Source organism: Lemur catta, chromosome 11 (assembly GCF_020740605.2).
Source record: "Lemur catta isolate mLemCat1 chromosome 11, mLemCat1.pri, whole genome shotgun sequence".
NCBI classification, from domain to species: Eukaryota; Metazoa; Chordata; class Mammalia; order Primates; family Lemuridae; genus Lemur; species Lemur catta.
In genome coordinates this window covers 52,845,839-52,866,919 of record NC_059138.1, presented here as the reverse complement: position 1 = coordinate 52,866,919, position 21,081 = coordinate 52,845,839, and the positions used below count along the sequence as shown (strand labels likewise).

Here is a 21,081-nt window from a genome sequence, read left to right as displayed (position 1 = left end):
TCCCCACCTCCTATCTGCATTACTTCTGTCTTAAGCTCTCATCCTCTCACTTGGACATTCTAAAGCTGTCTCAGAAATAGTGTTCTTAATTGGTGTCTCAATAGTCTCCAACTTATCACCCCCACACTTCTGTGTGAATGATCTTTCTAAGCAAGCATCTTCATTTATCACTCTCCTACTCAAAATTCCTAGATTTCCTGGCATTGTATACGACCTTCTCTTTGCACTCAGCACCTCATTTGGACTCCTTCCTGCCTGTGTAGTCTCATCTCTCACTGTACCTTCCTGCACCACTGCACTGGTTGTACTGATGTATTTGCAGTCCTTGAATATGCCATGCTGTTTCACAGTGCTACTTCATTCACTCTGTGCCTGGAATGCCTTTCCTATTCCAGTCTACATGAAGAATACCTATCAGCTTTCAAGATGCAGCTTACGCACCTATTCTGTTATAAAGTGGTTCCTAACCCTCTACAAGAGATAACTGACCTCCTCCTTCTTTGTCCCTCCCCTCCCCCACAATTTACCACAAGAATGTTCTCCCACAACATTTATAACACATTTCCCCCTTAGTTTTGTAAATAGCTGTCTCCATCTCTAAAATTTCAAGAGTATATATGGTATCTTATTTCCATATTCTGACATACAGCAGAATGCAATAAATATTAAGTGATAATGAAGACACTGTTTAAAAACAAATTATTCCTAAATTTCTTAACATCTCTGAGTTTCAGATGAATACTTCTAAAATTCCACTGGACATCTCTACCTGTATGCCCTGAAAGTACCTCAAGTTCAAAATATCCACACCAAAACTCATTATTTTCCCTTGAAAGTTACTCCTTTAACCGAATTTCCTAAGTTTTCCTAATGGCAGTATAATTTACTCTCTGACTCAAACTAAAAACTCACCTCTCTATGTTCGGTCTATCTCTTCTTCAATATAACTTTCAGAGTCATCAGTTGTCTTGATAAAATCTCTGTGATAATGCCACTTCCCTACTTAAATAATGCACTGTATGGCCTATTCTGTTAAGAGGATAAATTCAAACAATTTGGCAATAACACTCACAATGTGGCAATACCTACCTTTCTAGCCTTATCTCTTGCAAATGTCTCCCATGGAACTTAATCTTAAGTTCCATAGAAATGTATACAGAAATGTGGATAGGTAGTCAATGGCAAACCATTCCTAATAGAAATACAGATGTTTCTAGCTGCCAGAAGCAGGAAAAGAAAGCAAAATCCAATTGTCTGGTCACATCTGAAAGTGTTGCAGGGTAATGGTATTAATCTATGCATGGAACACACACATACACACACCCATACATGTCAGAAGAGGGAAAATGAGTGGGTATCAATAACAATGGCTGGCTACATCTGGCATTCAAGGGAGAGACACAATGAACCTGGATAACAAGCACAATCCATACGGGTATTTGGGAAGAGCCTAGCACACAGCAGGTACTTGAAAAAAAATTTTAGTTGACTGAATGATGCATGAACAGGACAGGAATGTTTAATCAGTCCTCACTATAAAATATGCTAAGATTATCTACTCCTCTTTGATCCTGACTAAGGGACGTGGGCCTTCTCATCATGTGAAAGGGATCTCCCTCATTATCAACTAATAAACGGAATTCTGGTTTACATGGCCATCTCTTCTTCATGGTCAGAATAACCCTGAGTCAGTGGACAAAATGAACCTCGTGGATCTAAAATGCTGAGGACCAGCCCTCAGGCAATGGTAAATTCCCTGATACAATACAACCTGTAAGGTTATCACGACTGCCAGGCAATCTCTCTCAGTGCTGTTTCAGCTGCTGACAGGGATACCTACCACATTTTTGCCTCTGCAGATATGCTAAAACCCTTTTCCTTCCAACCTGAATTAGTTGTCCTTGCTTCTGTACTCTCATCTTTACTTAACTATATTAGCTACCATATGATCCTGTAATTAACTACTTCCCTTTAGTCTCTGTATTCCCTGAGGGTTGGCATAATCTTTTTTATGTGTTTTGCTCACAAGTGTAGATTCACTGAGTGAATTCTTGATCTTGATTTGCAACACCTCAAACTAACTTCATTATCTAAATGAAATTTTTAAAAAAGACCTGAACTAAATTAATTTCATTTATATTATTTTGGAAGAAAATATTCACAAAACACTTCAGGAAATGGAAAATTTTTACGGCAGGCACATTTATTTGTTAAATGTGGAAACTGCTATTAGGAAGGCTTTAAAAAGGAATCCGCTCAGAGGTTCAAACCCATTCTTCTTAATAGGCACATGCCGTGTGTCACTCAACCCAACCTACGCATTAGTTTCCTATAAAATGGGATTACTAATATTAACTTCATAGCATTTCTGTGAGGATCAACAGAGATAATGTAGGTATAGAAGTCTCAGTGACAATAGTTATAGATATGGTATTTAATATAAGTAAATCTACAGAATCACCTAATAATAAGAAATTAACTTGTCTTATTCTTCTTTGGAAGCTTTCAGGGAAATGAGAAGCTTCCTCTCGAGATTACAGATCATACACTACTTCCCATAAAGTACAGATAACAAGTTGGTCCACCCTAGGATAAAAGAGAAGGGCTACAGGGTGAGGGTTAAATGTTAAACCCCCTTTTACTGTTTTTCTTAGGCTGAAAAGTAAGTTTGTTAGAAATATGGAACCTGTCCCATGATTCTTCCTTGCCAAAATTCTATCTATGCTTTCCAAAAGGATGTTGGTCAGAGAGGTGGTGTTAAACATGGGAGCGCTAACATTAACAAACTTGAAAACCTCTTAATTGAAGACTAAAAAAAAAAAAAAAAAAAATGACCACATTAACTTTTGAATACTATTAGGAAATATGTAGCACAGCTATCTAAAATTCCTCTTACGTTCTTCTGGTTTCATTTCAGTTATTTTTTGTAGCCAATTTTTCCATGTTTGGCAGTCACAAGGCTCATGTGCTTCACCAAGGCATTCCCTAAAGAAGAAAACATAGAATGGGCAATTAAAAAATATTCTCCATCAACATTAAGGTGAAAGAAATAAGTGGAAAGTAGTCATCCAATTTTAAAGTTGAAAAAACTAAGGCCCATGAGAAATGAAGCACCTCAATAGAGGAAGTGAAAATGTGGTTCCAAAGTTTGATACTATCAGTGTTTTTTTTAAAATCAGTATGAATGTACTGATAAATTCCTTTATACATTTCAAAAGATCTAAATAAATTACCTAATGTTTATAACTTAATTTTGCAGGCCTTAAGAGCTGTAAAACATTTTTATCAATTAGGTTTTAGCCTCACTAATGTTTTAAATGCTTGCTATTGAAGGTGTGTTCCCCTGACTAGCAGTATTGCCATTACTGAGGCACATGTTAGTGATGCAGAAGAGCAGGCCCCATGAGACTTATAGATTAGAATCTGCGTTTTATCAAAATTACCACATCCCCTTCTTCATTTTAAAGTTTGAGAAGCACTGTTTTAAGTCCCATTCTTATAGTTACTTTTACCTCAGCATATGCAGGTAATAGCTAGGGCAACCCAATTTCTTTTTATTGGAATTTGGCAAATTTTGATTTAAATAATTAAAAACATCAATTTATCATTTGTAACTCAATTTATACTATTTCTGTAGCTATATAAGTCAAACACTAAAAAGAGCCTAAATCCTTTATGAATTGCTCATTTTAATTCCGTATGATGCTATCTTGTGTAGTACAAAGGTTAATTATTCCAGTTAATAAAAATACATCATTTTGGGGAGAGAAAAACCCAATCTGCAGGTGACATTATCATCATCATCATCATCATATCATCATTATCTTAAATACAGATCTTATTTGCAAAGGTTAAGTGTGTTAAGAAGACAAACCGACTCAGGTACAATCTTACAAACTAAGAGGTAATACTTCTCTGTAGTAAGAATGTACCAATTCTACTTCACACTTATTAGGATGGCCATTATTAAAAAAACCAGAAAATAAGTGTCAGTGAGGATGTACAAAGATTGGAATCCTTGTGCATTGCTGATAGAAATGTAAATGCTGATGTAGCTGCTATGGCAAACAGTTTGGTGGTTCCTCATAAAGTTAAACATAGAATTTACCATATGATTCAACGATTCCACTCTTAGCTATATACCTAAACGAACTGAAAACAAGGAAACAAACTTGTTCACTAATGTTCACAACAGCATTATTCACAATAGCTAAAAGGTGGAAACTACCCAAGTGTCCATCAACAGATGAAGGGATAAACAAATTTTGTGGCTGAATAGATTTTTCAGCCATAAAAAGGAATGATATTCTGACACACACTACAACATGGATAAACCCTGAAAACGTTTTGGATTCTACTTATATTAAATATCTAGAATAGGCTAATTCATAGATAAACTAGAAGAGTGAGTACCAACCAGAAGCTGGAGGGAGGAAAGAATGGGAAGTTACTGTTTAATGGTTATAGAGTTTCTGTTTTAGATCATGAAAAGTTCTGAAAATGAATAGAGGTGATGGTTGCACCGTGAATGCAATTAATGCCACTGAATTGCATACTTAAAAACAGTTAAATGGTTAAAAAAAAAAAAAGGGGCACGAATTACCTTGAAAGGGTAATTTAGTTTCCTTACATTCCTGACTTATCACCTAACTTGGCATTTGGGCAATCTTTTCCATAACTGTTGTCTTATAGAGCTCCTAGCAACTTAGTGGTAACTTATTTAAAAAAAAAAAATTACGTTATTAAGTATGAAATGTCTGATTTCCTTAAGTATTGACAGTTGATATCTCTGACATTTCACTTTTACATTTCTTGTTTTATTTTTATTGTGAAGGGACATCCTCATTCTTTCAAACAAACATTCTTTGGCTTGTCATTATCCTTCAAATATTTTCTTAGAGCCATTTTTGTAAAATCATGGGTAAGTCAAAAATTCATGTTATTTTCGAATATGAGTTCCTTCATGGAACCAATGCAGTGCAGACAGCTCGAAATATCAACAGTGTTTGGGAAGGATGTGGCTAATGAATGCACAGTACCTCGATGGTTTGAGAAGTTACGTTCTAGTGATTTTAATCTTGAAAATGAGCCATGTGGGTGACCTGAGACAAAGGTGGATAATGATGAGCTGAAAGCTGTAGTGGATGCGAACCCATCTCAACCTATGCATGAATCAGCAGCAAGGTTTGATGTTACTATTCCAACAATACTAGACCATTTGAAACAAATGGGCAAGGTAAAGAAGCTGGATAGATGGGTACTGCACAAATTGAACTAGTGTCAGAAAACAAATCATCTGAAAGCTTGCCTTTCTTTGCTGTCATGACATAAAGGCAAACCATTTCTATACTATATTGTTATGTGTGATGAAAAACGGATTCTTTGTGACAATTGCAAGCATTCTGCACAATGGTTGGATGAAGATGAAGTGCGGAAACATAGTCCAAAACTGAATATTCATCCAGAAAAGCGAATGGTATCTGTTTGGTGGTCCATTGCTGGTATTATCCACTACAACTTCAGGAAACCTGGTCAACTGATTACAGTGGATGTCTACTGCAACCAATTGGATGAAATGATGAGGATGCTTGTGATTAAGCAGCTGAGACTGGTGAACAGAGACTGGCCAATCCTCTTGCAAGACAATGCTTGACCACAAGATGCACAAACAATGCTGGTCAAACTACAAAAGCTGGACTTGGAAACTCTCTGTCATCCACTGTATTCACCAGACCTTGCACCTACTAGTGCTTCTTCCTGGCTTTGGACCACTTCTTGCAAGGAAAAATACTCAATTCTCTACAAGCTGTGGAAAGAGCCTTTTGCAATTTCATCACCACTTGCTCTCCATGCTTCTTTGCTGCTGGAATAAACAAGCTACCGTTAAGATGGCAAAAATGTGTTAATAGTTTAGGTGCATACTTTGATTAATTGTACTGCTTCTTGTTTGAGATGTAATAAACTATACTTTTGACTGAAAATTGGACATTTCATATTTAATGACCTAATATACTGGATTGATTAAAAATGGAAGTGAGTTAGACATGGTGGCACGTGCCTGTGGTCTCAGCTACTCTGTAGGCTGAGGTGGGAGGATCACTTGAGCCCAGGAATTTGGGGCTGTGGTGCACTATGATTGTGCCTATGAATAGCCACTGCACTCCAGGCTGGCCAACATAGCAGGACTCCATTTCTAAAAAAATAAAAAATTAAAAAAAGGGAAGTGGATACAAGGGGTCTTCAAAATGTTTATGGAAAATGTGTATTATGAAAAAACTATGCATGGATTTCAAAATTTTTTACACCAAAATAAACTCATACTAACTTTTCAAAATATTAATATGTCCGAACAGGATCTAGTTTGCACACAAAGAAGGATAAGATCATCAGTTTGAAAAGAGTCCCTATCAGAGCAACATGAATTCTGCTAAAATTGAAGCAAGAACAAATATCAAATTTATGATGAAGCTTGGGTGGAAGAATGGTGAAAACACTGATGCTTTACAAAAAGTTTATAGGGACAATGTCCCAAAGAAATAGCAATTTACAAACAGATAACTCATTTTAAGAAGGACAAGATGATGTGAAAGATATAGCCTGCAGCAGGCAGATCATCCACATCAATTTGTGAGGAAAAAATTCATCTTGTCCATGCCCTAATTGAAGAGGACCAACTACTAACAGCAGAAACATTAGCCAACACCATACACATCTCAACTGGTTCCACTTACACAAGTCTGACTGAAAAACCAAATTGAGCAAACTTTCCAACAATGGGTGCCGAAACCTTGTGCTCAGATCAGCTACAGATAAGAGCAAAGCTTTCAACAGAAGTTTTATATAAATGGGATCAAGATCCTGAAGCATTTCTTCAAAGAATTGTAACAAGAGATGAAACATGGCTTTACCAGTACAATCCTGAAGATAAAGCACAATCAAAACAATGGCTATCAAGAGGTAAAAGTGGTAAGTGGACCGACCCATTAAGAGCAAAGATCACTGCAACAGTTTTTTAAGATGCTCAAGGCATTTTGTTTGTTGACTTTTTGGAGGGACAAAGAACAATATCCTTTGCTTATTATGGGAATGTTTTGAGAACGTTAGCTAAAGCTTTAGCAGAAAAACACCCAAGAAAGTGTATCAGAAAGACCTTCTCCACCATGACAATGTTCCTGCTCCTTCCTCTCATCAAACAAGGTCAATTTTATGAAAGTTTCAATGAGAAATCAGTAGGCATTCACTTAACAGTCCTGATTTGGGTACTGCTGATTTCTTTCTGTTTCCTAATCTTAAAAAATCTTTAAAGTTTATATATTTTTTATTTTTATCTGTTAATTCTATTTTTTCATGAACTTTCTGAAGTCCCCTCTAATATTATATTCATTAAAATCAACCCTGCTTTCCAGAAATGTAAGGGATATTTGTGATCACTGTTAAATTTAATTTGGCACACATACTAGCATAATCTAGAATAAGAAATATGCCACAGATCTAGGAACAGTGTTTCCATATGGTGCTTGAGAATACATATGGGAATGCAGAATCCACATTTCTCACGACTCGTTAAAAATAAAAAGCCTGTTTATCATTTATACCTCAATAAAGCTGAAAAAAAGTCTTGAGATACAAAATATCTTCTAGATACCTGTAGTATCTAAAACAAATGCAATCAATAAATTATTTCCATGAAGTTTAAGATTTTTTTACACTGGAGATTAAACAGCATGTTCAATATTCTTTTCCTAGCAGAATCAATACTAGTATACTGGTTCTGCTGTCAGAACATTTTCTGATCCCCCTACCCCCCAAAAAAAATCATGGGGGGAAAAAAGCCAAAGTTTTCGAATAGAGTCTGAAAAAAAAGCCACTTCCTCAAAAGGCCATACTTGCTTATCAGTGTGTTTGGCTCTTTGAGGCTCTGTTGTATTCAATAGCAACAGGTTTTCTTTTCCAGAACCTTCCAGGAGGACACGGACCTCATGCTTTCCTGGTTCCCAGCCCTATCAGTAGCATTACTACATGGTGTTCTAACAGGTTAGCACGGTTTCTACTAGTTTCGATGCAATACTAAGAAAGGGTATAAAAAGAAGCAGCTTATAAATAAAGGAGAAGCTACAGCAAGGACTGTAAATTAGAGAGGTTGCCATTTAATGCCGTCAAATATCTTTGCAAACTAAGGCATCTGGGAAAATAAGCTTGGACTTCTCCAAAGTACAGAAATAACAATGCCACTACACATAATAGGTGAATGACAATCTGGATTATCAATGTAGGGAAGAGAGCTTATTCTGAGAAACGTAGTGAAGGCACTGGAATGCTAAATTCCTGAGGAAAGTTTTAACCAATTAATGGTGACAAGTATTTTAAAGGACCTAGTACCTGTTGAAACTGCATCTCAAAATGTCAGTAAAACAAGTATATAGGGAGGGGAATCTCAGGACACAGCAAACTGAATCTTAGCTAGAAACACCAATAAGGTGGGTTTATTCAGGAAACAAAAGTATCTTGGTAAAAGATAACAAAGAAAAAAAATATGTAATCTAAAGTCCTCAACCCAGTTCAAATATGACTGGACGGTTAGCCTAATATCAACAGATCAAGGAATGGCTCTTTCCTTGAAAATATGTCAATAGATACAACTGTTGGCAGGAATACACAGTGGTTCTAAAGGGTTCTGGAAAAGGAAAAACATTCCACTAAAGTTCCAAGCTTCATTACTCAATGGAAGAAATTCCTATAAAGATGTTGGCAATTTCAGAGCAATGCCATTTCAGAACTTTATTTAATGAGCAATCCTGAGTGACTTAAGTAGAAATCCTTAATTTTATGATTCTCTCCTTTACCTAACATTTTTGAATATACCAGGCAATGTTCTAAATACCTTACATGTACTGACATCTAATTCTCATAACAACTCTTTGAAATTGGTACTATCTGTACCCGTTTTAAATGCACAGAGAGGTTCAGTGACCTGCCAATGGTCATACAGGTAGTGAGTAAATGAACTAAAATTTGAAGCTAAATAGTTTGCCTCTGGAACTAGCAGTCTTCATGTTGATGCTGACCATATCAGATAAGAAGGCTATTTTATTACCGTATTATTATAAAAGAGGATTCTTGTTTGTCACCAAACTATGCAGCTAGTTTAGTGGCAGAGCTAAGTCTCAAAGGCAGACCCTGTATCTCCCAGATTTATATCAATCTTTGCTCTACTGAAATTTGATGAATTGAATTCTCAAGGAGTATTTATTTAGGTGGCTATGTTACTCTGTATAGAGCATACATGATATTTAAACAAGGTCCTATGAGCGAACTGCCAAATAAATAGCATCCTCTTTTTATTTCTGAGCCTGTGAAGAGCTGATGAATTTTCTGTTAGTTGGCAGAACTCTGATACGTAAATAGCTAGGTATTGCCAATATGGAAAAATCTTTTTTCCCTTAACTAGAGCTGTTAAGCTAAGAGTTTATGACTGATTTTGCAAGAGAGGACAAGATACAACTGTTAGGCCCACAAATAAGGATTACTTCATCTATTTTACCCAGGGGGCTCTTAGAGTCTCTTTGCCTGTGGAGTCTATGGACATGGAGATGAAGCATGAAACTATTGCTTTTAACTCAATTAAGACGCATGATCCTAACAAGGGAAAAGGTGTTAATCAAAATCCTTATTGTGGGTACAGAGAAAACAGAATGATTTGATAACAACTTTAATGCAAAGACATTCACTTTTAGACTTTTCCCCCAAATACTTGACAAGTCTATACATTGTACTCTGATCCGCTGGAAATCTAAGTGGACTAGAAACAGTGTGGTTTCTCAACTTGTGCATCACAATTCAAACCTTCCTATCATGGTTTAAATTTGTTTCTTAGTGGTGGTAACACTATTTTAAGAGGCTTCTTTGCATAGTTTCAGTAAGTAAATATTCCACTGTAGGGTGATATACTAAAAATCTCACCACATTATTATTTATAATATACCTGCCAGCCAATTTTAGTGAATAACTCTAAAATGTTTGACTGTCTATTGATTTATAAGAGGAATTTCAATTAAGTTTTTAAGTTTCCAACAGAGATACTGGGGATTAAAATAGACCTGAGGACATTCCGAAGTAAGAGAGGCGAAAAATGACCACTCTACCAGGTTAAATTTGAACTATTCTCTTGACAGATCAGGATTTTAGTGGCCAAGAAGTATTTCTGACAACCAATCTTTGAAGAGTTGTCTCTCAGAGAAGACAGACTTTGTATCAGTTTAGAGAGCAGAGAAGTTACATTGTAGCATATTCTACTTAATACAAAAACAAACATTCTACTTAAAAAAAAAAAAAGGGAAAAGGTCATGGTTCAAGTCAGAGTCCATCTAAGTTTTGAATACATCTGGAAATAATTTTGCCTGGATTGGACAAATTGTCATTATAAATGCCAAGGAGAGAAAGCATTCTAGGTTCAGTTACAAGGGGCACAGAACTTGTTGATGAACAAGTTACAACATAAAGGGATATCCTGTGGTGAGAAGGTAAATGCCAATTACTAGTACTTCTCTCCCAACAATGAATATATTCAGCTATATGCAGGCAGACATCTCTTGGGCATGGCTCAACCGACTCTGTTACTTGTAGTTCTTAAATAGAAGAAATTATTTTCATTTGTTGTGGTTTTCGTAATCATCGTTAGAGAATTATTTCTGAGCTTTTTGGAGAAAGAAAGAAGCAAAACCAGAATCACATGCCTTTATTTTGTAAAGATCTCTCTTGCATGAGCAGATTTTGCTTCTTATTGAAGAGATAAAGGCAATAGAAAACGTGACCATTTCTAATTAGAATTCCTTATTACAGTTAAAGCTCTTATACTATATGATTAAGAGTAAGCTAAGACCTAAAAAAACAGGGATTGTAAATTAATACGTAGAGAGGTGAAGTAGACAATGTAAAAATCTGAGAAAATATGTGTGTGTATGTATATCACAATCCTATAGCTTAATAAATATCAAAACTGAAAGGTAACAAAATTAAGCTGAAGAACTTAAATCTGAGTTTGTCCTTCATTAAAACCTATTTTTATTTAAGTCATCTTATTCTCTTCCCTTCAAATGCTATGTCCACAAAATGATGATTCTATCTGTTAAATTCACTACTGCCCTTATGAACAGAAGAAAGAGTAAATAATGACCAAATATGACCTTTGTCTATGTGGCCATTCACAGATCCCTGAACTGGGGTAAAATTGAAAGTGGGGCCTGTGATTTTGGTATACAGTCTCCAATTGACCTTGAGTATAACCAGCCTGATTTGGGGGCATGAGAAACAGTAAGCTAATATGTTTCTCTGAATGTTGGTCTAGAAATTTACAATTTATAGCATTATTTATGATTATATACACATATAGATATGCAGGTTTTAGAGTTTGGCCCATACTGGTAGGCTTCTCCATTAGTTTCCTTATCTTCAGTCATATCAATCTCATTACTTGCAGCATACAAAGAGAATGGGGAAGAATATAAGAAATAAAAGCTAAACTACAGTGAAGACTAGTAAAGGTTAGACCACAGAAACCACAGAGCTTAAGAAGACAATGCCAATCACAGGTTTTTCTTTTCCCTTCAAAATGTTATTTTTCTGATTTCAGCAAATGCTATCCTTTCATTTTATCTTGTAGACATTGTATTAATATTAATTTGTTTTCCTTGTTTGTAGTTTCTCCAACTAACTTTCTCAATCAGCCTTCCTCAACCAGGATTCCTCATCTGAACCAGAGAACTCAGAATGATTCATGGTATGTGATAACTTTTCTCAATTTTCCCAAGGATGAGATATAATTAGTACCATTCAAGATGCATAGGATGTATACAGTGGGTACCTTAGGGTATTAGAGCTTAATTGTTTCAAGAAACCCCACACTGACTCAGAAGAGAAAGCTCCTTTATTACTTTAATATTCTTACTTTGTAGTAAAGTAGGTTCACATTAATCTACATATCATTTATTTGCTAATGATTAAGCTCATATGCATTCATTAACTCCCTTCCCACTTCGGTAAAGCTCAAGCCTTATTTCTCATGGTGGGGTAATGAGGTGGAGTTAGGAACCAACTACTGAATAACAAAAATGTAAAACTTTAAAAATTAGGAATTTTTTTTTTAAATGTTTTGAAAATTTAGCTTAAAGCATATGGATATAATCTATTGCTCAGTACTTTGTTGCTATTTTACTTGTTTAGTTTCATTTAGTCATGAAAGTAGTAATATGGTTTTTCTTTCATTAATCACGATATCCAAGCATCTACTACACGGGTCAGCAAAATTTTTTGCAAAGGGCCAGATAGTAAATATTCTGAATTTTGCAGGCCATTCAGTCTCTGGCACAACTACTCAATTCTGCTGTCATACTCCAAAAGCAGATGTAGACAATGCATAAACAAATAGGCATGAGAGGGCGTGGCTGTGTTCCAATAAAATGTTATTTTCAAAAATAGGTGTGGACAAAAACAGGTTTGCTGATCCCTGACTTACAGTTTGGTGCTATGCATAGGTTGGTAATTCAATAAATATTTTTAGCTAATGATGATGATCAGGGTAAGTAATAGACCAGTCACAGTAGGAATATACCTTTCTATTATCTAGCAGTAATATGATTAGATTTTGGTTTCTGATAAGTATAAAAGTAAAGACTAGAGTTTTATATCCACCTAAAGTGTATCCATGTATATGTGATAATTTTGGAAATGGGCAAAAAGCAGAATAAATACTATTTCTTTTTTGATCATTTAATTAACTAAAACCAAACAGTTAATTGAATCTACTCTGAATAAAGTAGAATGTTGATGGCTGACAAACATAGCCATACAAGTATACAGAGTTACACATCCTTTGCAATATTGACTTATCATCACTTCATACTTACTACACACTAGAAACTAAACAAAACACAAGACATAAAAAGCCTTATAGTCACTATAGTCATTGGTTCCTAACTAGGGCTGTGCATTAGGATCACCTGGCAGATTTCTTTTTTTGTTTTTTTTTTTAATTAGAGCCCCACTCAAAAACCTACTAAATCAAAATCTCACTTGTTCGGGCCCAGGATAAAAATTTGAAAAAGACCCTTAGTAATTCTGGGTACCGCTGGTTAAGACTTACTACTAGAGGCTTATATTTTAAGAAGTTAAACTATAAATATTTTATAATCTATGGTCAGCAATTTGGTGTTATGGTTTAACTGCATGGGCTTTAAAATCAAATAGCTAAGCTTTAATCTCATTTCTACCATTTCCTAGCTGTATCACCTTGGGGAACTTCTCTGTATCTGAGTTTCCATATCTGTAATATGGACATAACAGCATTCAATTCATAGCATTGCTGGGAGAATTCAATATTTAAAAAATAAGCATGTGATAAACAGGAACTGTTATTACTAATTACACATTTAAAAAAATTAAACATATCAAGTATACTACAGTCTGATTCAAGGTATTAATAGTCTCTTAAAAACTATTAGAAAGGTGGCTAGGCTGATTCCAACTTGTCTTATACTGACCAGCAAAAGAGGTGTCCTTTTCCACAATCCACAGCAGGAGCTCTCAGCAATGGGAAGCTGAGTGTATCAGATCCAGATGTATTTGATCCCTGTTTTGTTAGTCTGACTGCTCTTTCACAGCCTGGAGTAGGACACCATTTAATAGCAGGATTATTTTCAACAAAGGCCTGTTTAAATAGCAATAACAAAACATAAAACAAAGTATTTCAACTCTAAATTCTAATAGAGAGTGTACCTCTAAGGTAATTTACTTTACTTTAAAGGAAAAAAAAAAAAAGGATGAAATAACATACAGGAGTTGTTCACCTCTCAAAAAATACTTAAAACAGTCCAATAAAGTACTGAAAAAAATTAAGAAGGAGAAAGTGGCAATTAACTTAGTAACAACATGATTTTTTAAATTTATGTATTCTTTAATCTAAAAACCAGATGAATGATGATAAAGTAAAAATGTAATTATTCACACAGAAAATGTGTAATTTAAAAACGTTTACTCACACAATGTGCTACTTTTCTGATAAAATATAAGTAGAATCTTGTAATTATTTATTGTATTAGAACAGTAAATTTCTAAATGTTATCTCAATAATACATAAAAATCAATATTATGACGCCTTCTAGGTTATAAGAAGCTAGACTTTTTTTTTTAGAAATGCCCATATTAGCATTTAGACCTAGAAAAATCTGTACAAGGCAGTTAAAATGTAACTTTCAAATCACACAGAAAAGAAAGTAACTTGCATACACTTCCGAATAACTCTTGAATGAAGATAAAGACAGGAAAAAAAGATGAAATAAACATCATAATTCATTATATGAAACTACTACTTGGAATAAAAAATAATAAATTTCCTAGTTGAGAATCTTTATTTCTAAATACTTACATTTAGGAGTACAAAATATAATGTCTTTTGGAAAACTTAAAAGTGGATACTATTTAATTTGAAAATTATCTTGATCAGTTTTAAAAGTACAATAGGAAAATTAGTAAATAGTTCTGAGTAATCATTTTACTTGACTTTTATAAATGACTAACACTTTAGCCTTCCACTTTTCCTGTTATTATCATAAAGTAATGCTTTATAGTTTAAAACTTTAATTAACACCACCATACCTTTATGGAACTTTTCTAAGAAACAAAAGTTAGAGCCCATTATTTTGTGTTTTCAAAAATAAAACAAAAAGAATTAAATTGCATGTTATAAAAGTTTAATAAAATTAAAGTTACGGAAATCAGACTGATAGTTGGCAGCATACCTTAATATCAAATTGTAGATATCGTTTGTCCATCTCCTTTGAAACTACACTTTCTATGATATCCACAGGCACAAGTTGGAAGCACTCATATGCGGGGCAGAAAATGTTGTGAGCTTCACCTTCTTGAATTTTCAGATTTAAAAACCTATTAAAATTATCAATTGACAGCAAAAGGGCAAGAATATAAGTTATGTGTACATTCCAAGAATTTTTTCTTTATGCTGAATTTTCTGTTAGAGTAAAATTAAAATAATACAAAGTATGGCATATCCATTATAATACTACCCACTGAGTCATTCATTTTATATAGGAATATATATGTATATACATATATATACACATATACTAATAGGTTTTATATAATTGTACATGTTTCTGTTTTGCTTTATCCTCTCTAAAAATTTGAAACAATTATTTTTACTTAACATTAAAGATTCAGAAACAAGTGGCTTGGAAAAGTCATATTCAATTTTCAATATTCTATACCTTTAAATAAAAGTGAGCGATGGCACAGAAATTAACCATAGATAATTCAAGATATTTTGGGGTGGCTTTAGAATATAGCATGACTTTTTGAAGAAAAGGTTTTCTCATAATATTTCATCTAGATGAATATTAAGATGAGTTTTATATCTTACTTTAGGTACACCAGTTGAGGTAGTAAAGAAAAGGCATCCTGTGAAGTAGCAGGAATCCAGCCCAAGATTAGATTAAGTGGTTAAGAGCAAGGTTTTGAGTTAGAAAATTCCAGGTTGCCACCAATAACTTATATGATCTTAAGTGATTTATTTAATGGTTCTGAGCCTCAGTTTTACCATATGTAAAATGGAGATAATAATATGCACTTCCCAGTGTGGTTAAACGGATTATATATGTGAAAAATTTGCATGGTGCCTGGCATAGAATAAGAATTCATAAATTTTAGCAAGGATTACTATTGTTATTATTGTTTGATACTGCCTATGGAAAAGCAAGAAACAAACTTTTGAAGTGAAGATTACTGCATACTGGATTTAACATTTACACCTAAAGAAAATAAATGGAAAATCAGGCAATTAAATTACAACACTCTAGTCATCACCAACAACAGTTTGATTATTCCACTGACTATAGTATCTTTTTCCTTTGGTTCTCTCAGTCTCTTAATCCCATTGCACTTAAAAAAAAAATCAGCCTTACTCAGACCTCATCAGACTTGCTCCCTTTGCTCCATCATCTTCTTCCACACCCTCCTCTTGGCACTTCATAGAAAACAATTAGGCAGTTATCCCTCTTGAAGTCCTCTCTACCATACCCCAAACCTAGTGGTATCTTTAGTAGTAGTCGTTTTAGCTATCTTTGCCCTCTTCCCACTCACTTCAGTGAAAGAGGGCTTCCTTTTTTACTCCCAGGCTAATCCTCACATCATCTGGCCAGTTCTGGGACTTGCACTATTCATTAACTTATCCTTTTTCTCTCTTACTCTCTAATGGCTCTTACCTTGGGCACAACGAACATGTTCAAGTTTTTTACATCCTGAAAACCTTTTCTAACCAAATGACCCTCTACAGTTCTACTTTCCCTTCCTTTCACATCAAAGTTTCTTAACAAAATAGTTTATGATGATTTGTCATTCCTTCCTCGAGTCCATCCCATTCACTTCTCGACCTGTAGCATCCTGGCTTCTATCACGTCTTCATTGGTGGCAGGCTCTCAACAAGGCCACAGTGACTACCCATTAGCCCAATTTATTCAAGATTTCTAAGTTTTTATCTTCCTTGACTTCTCTGGTGCATCTGAGAATAGTTGCTTTTTGCACAGCTGAACAGTTCCTTCTTTCAAATTCTCTCTTCCCTTTGGCTTCCAGGAATTCATTTCTTTCTTGGCATTCTTCTTACTTCTCGTAGCTCCTTGTTCATTTTTCACTTAGTGCCTTTTCTGCTCTCAATCTTTTATATTTTATTATTTCCTGGGTTTTCACCTCAAAATTCTTCCCTTCCTATTCCATATAATCTCCCTGGGTGACCTAAACACCCCTAACTTAAATTATATGCTAATGACTCCAAAATTTAAAGCCCAGATCTCCCTCCTTAGCTATATATCTTAAGTATACACAGGGTATTTTCACTTAAATGTTACACAGGCATTTTAAATTCAACATGTTTTCAATTTTCCCCTCTATTCTCAATATGATTTAAAAACTATACCATCTCCACAATACTCTGATATATTCCAATGGAAGGGCATTCAATATGTCAGTTCCCAGTTAAAAATTATTTGTATTACTCTGGATACTAGGGAAAATATATTAGCAGGAGAATGGATGAAACACTCAGGAGAAATGCAGCAGGTAGAGCAGCAGTTCTGAAAATATCATCTGTGGAGCTGTGGGGGTTCCTGATACCTTTTAGGGGGTTTATGAGGTCAAAACCATTTTCATAATGGTACTAAGACTTTATTTGCTTTTTGGCTAAAGCAAATTGATGGAATAGGCATAATGAATTTTATTAAAACTGGACCCTCAGTACACATCTTTTGGGCATTCTGTGCAAAGAAATGTGAAGTAAACATAATGAACTTCTGCTGCATACCAAAACATGAAGGTTATCTCAAGAAAGAGCTCTTAGGAGATTGCTCAAGTTGCAAGCAGACATACTTGCTTTTTTCATTAAACACTATTTTTATTTGAAAAAATGACTATAAACAATGATTATTCAGACTTGGGTATATGGCAGACATTTTTCTGAAAATGAATTAAATGAACCCATCACTTCAAGGAAAAAACAGATAGTATTTGTTGACAATTACAAAATTCAAGCCTTCAAGCAAAAGTTAGAATTCTGAAAAACTTTTATCTATTATCATGAGTTTGAGAGCTTCCTAATACTTAGAGACTTTTCTGATGGGATTGGTGGTAAAATTAACTAACATGATTTTTCACCATATTTATGTATAGAGAAATATGTCAACATTGGAGGACCTGCATAACTCAGGGAATCACTATTTTCTACATGACCAATAAATGAAGTTACAAAACCATGCGTGAGTAAAAGATCTATTGAAAGTGCAAGACTGATCAATGGATTTTAATGTAACAAGTACAAGAAGTCAATTGATATGGTTTCAGATTTTACACCGTAACTAACCATTAAAAAACTATGACTTGCTGGGTTTTGATGTGTATCAAAAGTATCCACAATTATCTGAACATGCTATTAATATAATTCTCTCTTTTCCACCTATACATTTGTGTCAGGCCAGATTTTCTTTATCTATGTCAAATAAAACAATATACTGCAATAGACTGAAAACAGAAGCAGATATGAGAATATAAGCTAGATATTAACGAGATTTGCAAAAATGTAAGACAATGTCACTCTTCTCACTAAATTTTTCTTTTTTGGAAATAGCTATTATTAATAGTAAATGTTATTAACATGTATTGGGTTTTTTATTGTTATTTTTAAATGAATTAATAAATATTAAATATATTTCAGTGTTTATTTCTAACACACTACATATGGATAGATATAACCCATATAAACAAAAGCTCTTTGGAGTCCTCAACAATTTTTAAAAGTGTAAAGAAGTCTCAAGACTAAAATTTAGAGAACTGCTAACTGTAGAGCTCCCTTTTCACATAACAGGAATCTCTTCCTTTTAGCTATGAATAGGTTCCCTGGAAAGTTGGATATAGTTTATTTTAATATTTATAGCCCCTTATCAAAATGCATAGTTTGCTTAGACATACTTACTACATGATCATGTTTTGAATTTCATGCATTATAAATATATCAGAGCAGATTTAATCATCTCTGGGGAATTAAATGACAGAACTGAGAAGACCTCATTGAAAATAGGATCAGTTCCTGTTAGACATGTTATTAATTCTCATCAAGATATAATTTTACACTAAATTTATGAGTGGAACGTGGAGTTGATGAGTGTCAGTGAAAGATAAATCTGGGGCAAACTTTATCTATATTTTTAACTTGTAGGTCAGCTCCACAGATGATATCATACATAGGCTCTCTCTGCTTATTAGAATGCTTAGGAAGATGATTAAATAAGTAACATTTACTGAGTGATTATTATGTGCAAGGCCTTGTTTTAAGCACTTTATATACATTAAGTCACTTAATAAACTGACGACAATCCTATGAAGTACTTACTATTATCACCATTTTGTAGATTAGGAATCTGAGGCACAGACAGCTTACCATTTACTTAAATCAACATCTAATAAATGGCAGAGTTGGAATTCAAACTCAGTAGTCTATTATATCCAGAACCTGAGCTTGTATCTTCAGTATTAGGAAGGAAATTCTATTCTAGGTAGAAAATAATAACTCCTTTTATTAAAGCCCTTGGCATAGATGCTTTAAAGCTGCAGTCCCCAACCCCTGGGAGGTGGGTGAGTAAAGTTTCAACTGTATTTATAGCTGCTCCCCATCGCTCACATCACCGCCTCAGCTCTGCCTCACGTCAGATCAGTGGTGGCATTAGATTCTACACTATAGTGAGCTGTATAATTATTCCATTATATATTACAATGTAATAATAATAGAAATGAAGTGCACAATAAATGTAATGTGCTTGAATCATCCCAAAACCATTCCTCACCCCCATCCCTCTGCCCCGGGTTCGTGGAAAAATTGTCTTTCATGAAACCAGTCCCTGGTGCCAAAAAGGTTGGGGACCGCTGCTTTAAAGTATTAATATCTGGCTGGACTAATGAGATAAGGGTTGGGAAGAGCAAGATAGATTGAGGGGCTTTCAAACTATCTGAGGACCTTTAAAAACTCTTTCTCATGTTTTACACAAGAGTTTCTTTTTCTATATGCCTATAAAAAGACTGCAATTAATTTAAACATAATTTTATCAACATATGAATCATCCAACATGAAATTTGTTTTACTGGAGCCTGATTTTACAAGAACTGGCAGGGGTGGGGAAAAGAATTCCAGGTAGGCTCGTAAGGCAGCAAGGAAACCAACAGTTAGATCTTTCAAATTTAAATCTTACCATAAACTTCTCATAGCTAGTTGTGATGAGTATGGGAGATGGTTCCTCTGATCAAAGTTAGATGAGGAAGGTCAATGAAGTTCAAAAAAATTCAAGTAAATCCCTGTGGGGCTCAGTTTTCACACAGAAACCAAGATCAACAGTTACCTTGGTAGAACTCAGGTAATACTTCCTAATACCAGTACAGTTAACAATTTTAAGCTAAATAAAGTACTGTACCTGGGGAATATTTTATGCCTCCAGAACTAGGTCAAGGATTCCTATGGATTGTGAGCTCTGACCCTTGCCAATTAGTTTACCTGTAGCAGCTGCACTGATTTGATCCTACCTAATTAGACTGAGAGTAGAATCTAGTTATGTTTTAAAACAACCACATACATATTTATTCTGACTTTTTAAAAAGCAGTAGTTTTTTCCCCCTCCAAATGAAATCTTGCCTCATACTTCAATTTGGAAAACAGATAAAGAAAACATACTGAGAATGAAACCAGAAAGACACATCAGTGGTTGACTACAGATTGAGGAGCAAGGAGGAGAGATAAGAGGGAGATTGAGAAAGGCAGAAGGGTCAAGAGGAAATGAGGAAACTTTTGAGAGTGATAGATGTGTTCATTACCTTGACTGTGGTGACAGTTTCAAGGGCATATACATATGTCAAAACTTATCAAATTATTTATTTTAAATGTGTTACCCCAACAAAGCTGTTTAAAAAAAAAACCAGAAAACTTGCTCAGGTTTTTACTCTCTCACTCACATACTGTTCCCCAGATCCCTACACTTGGTACCCAGTACTCCATGAAAAAATAGGTTGAAACTTCTGATTTTTAAGATTTCCTTAAATACTGATGACATGCTTCACTTAGGTCATCAAACAAAGCTATGTGTATCTCCAGAGATAAGATTATCTTTTTTTATAAACCTCTCTCAAAAAGCCCAACCTTAGAGCAAAAGTAATGGATGGTGAAAAAGTATAAATCTTAGCAATGTAATGGGAAGGGGCACAGACATAAACATGAGAAGCAAAACAAATTTTCCATTTGTAATATATACCCAACCATGTCTAGCAGAGACATTTAACTTTAAATTCACTAAAAAGAAATTTTAAACATTCACATTCTTACAGATTTTCAAGGCTATTTGCTTCTCACAAAAATTCAGAGACAGCACAAAAACAAATGCTTAAAATCTCTGGGATAGAAGATAGAAACTGAGTCTTGATATTTAGGTATAAACTTGAAATTTACATTAGATTATTTTAATATAAATTAAAATACTAAGAAAAATT

At 34.5% G+C, this 21,081-nt stretch overlaps 1 protein-coding gene across 4 annotated transcripts in view; it reads right to left on the bottom strand.

Annotated features, from left to right (window-relative positions):
* Positions 1–21,081, bottom strand: part of ANKIB1 (ankyrin repeat and IBR domain containing 1) — a 140,518-nt gene that overhangs the window by 31,141 nt on the left and 88,296 nt on the right. For all 4 annotated transcript variants that reach the window (XM_045564671.1, XM_045564669.1, XM_045564670.1 and 1 more), the window contains 3 exons: positions 14,793–14,937; positions 13,536–13,702; positions 2,897–2,985 (listed from right to left, as the gene is read on the bottom strand). In XM_045564671.1, the coding sequence (XP_045420627.1) occupies positions 2,897–2,985; positions 13,536–13,702; positions 14,793–14,937 (401 nt within the window). The remainder of the gene's footprint in view (positions 1–2,896; positions 2,986–13,535; positions 13,703–14,792; positions 14,938–21,081) is intronic.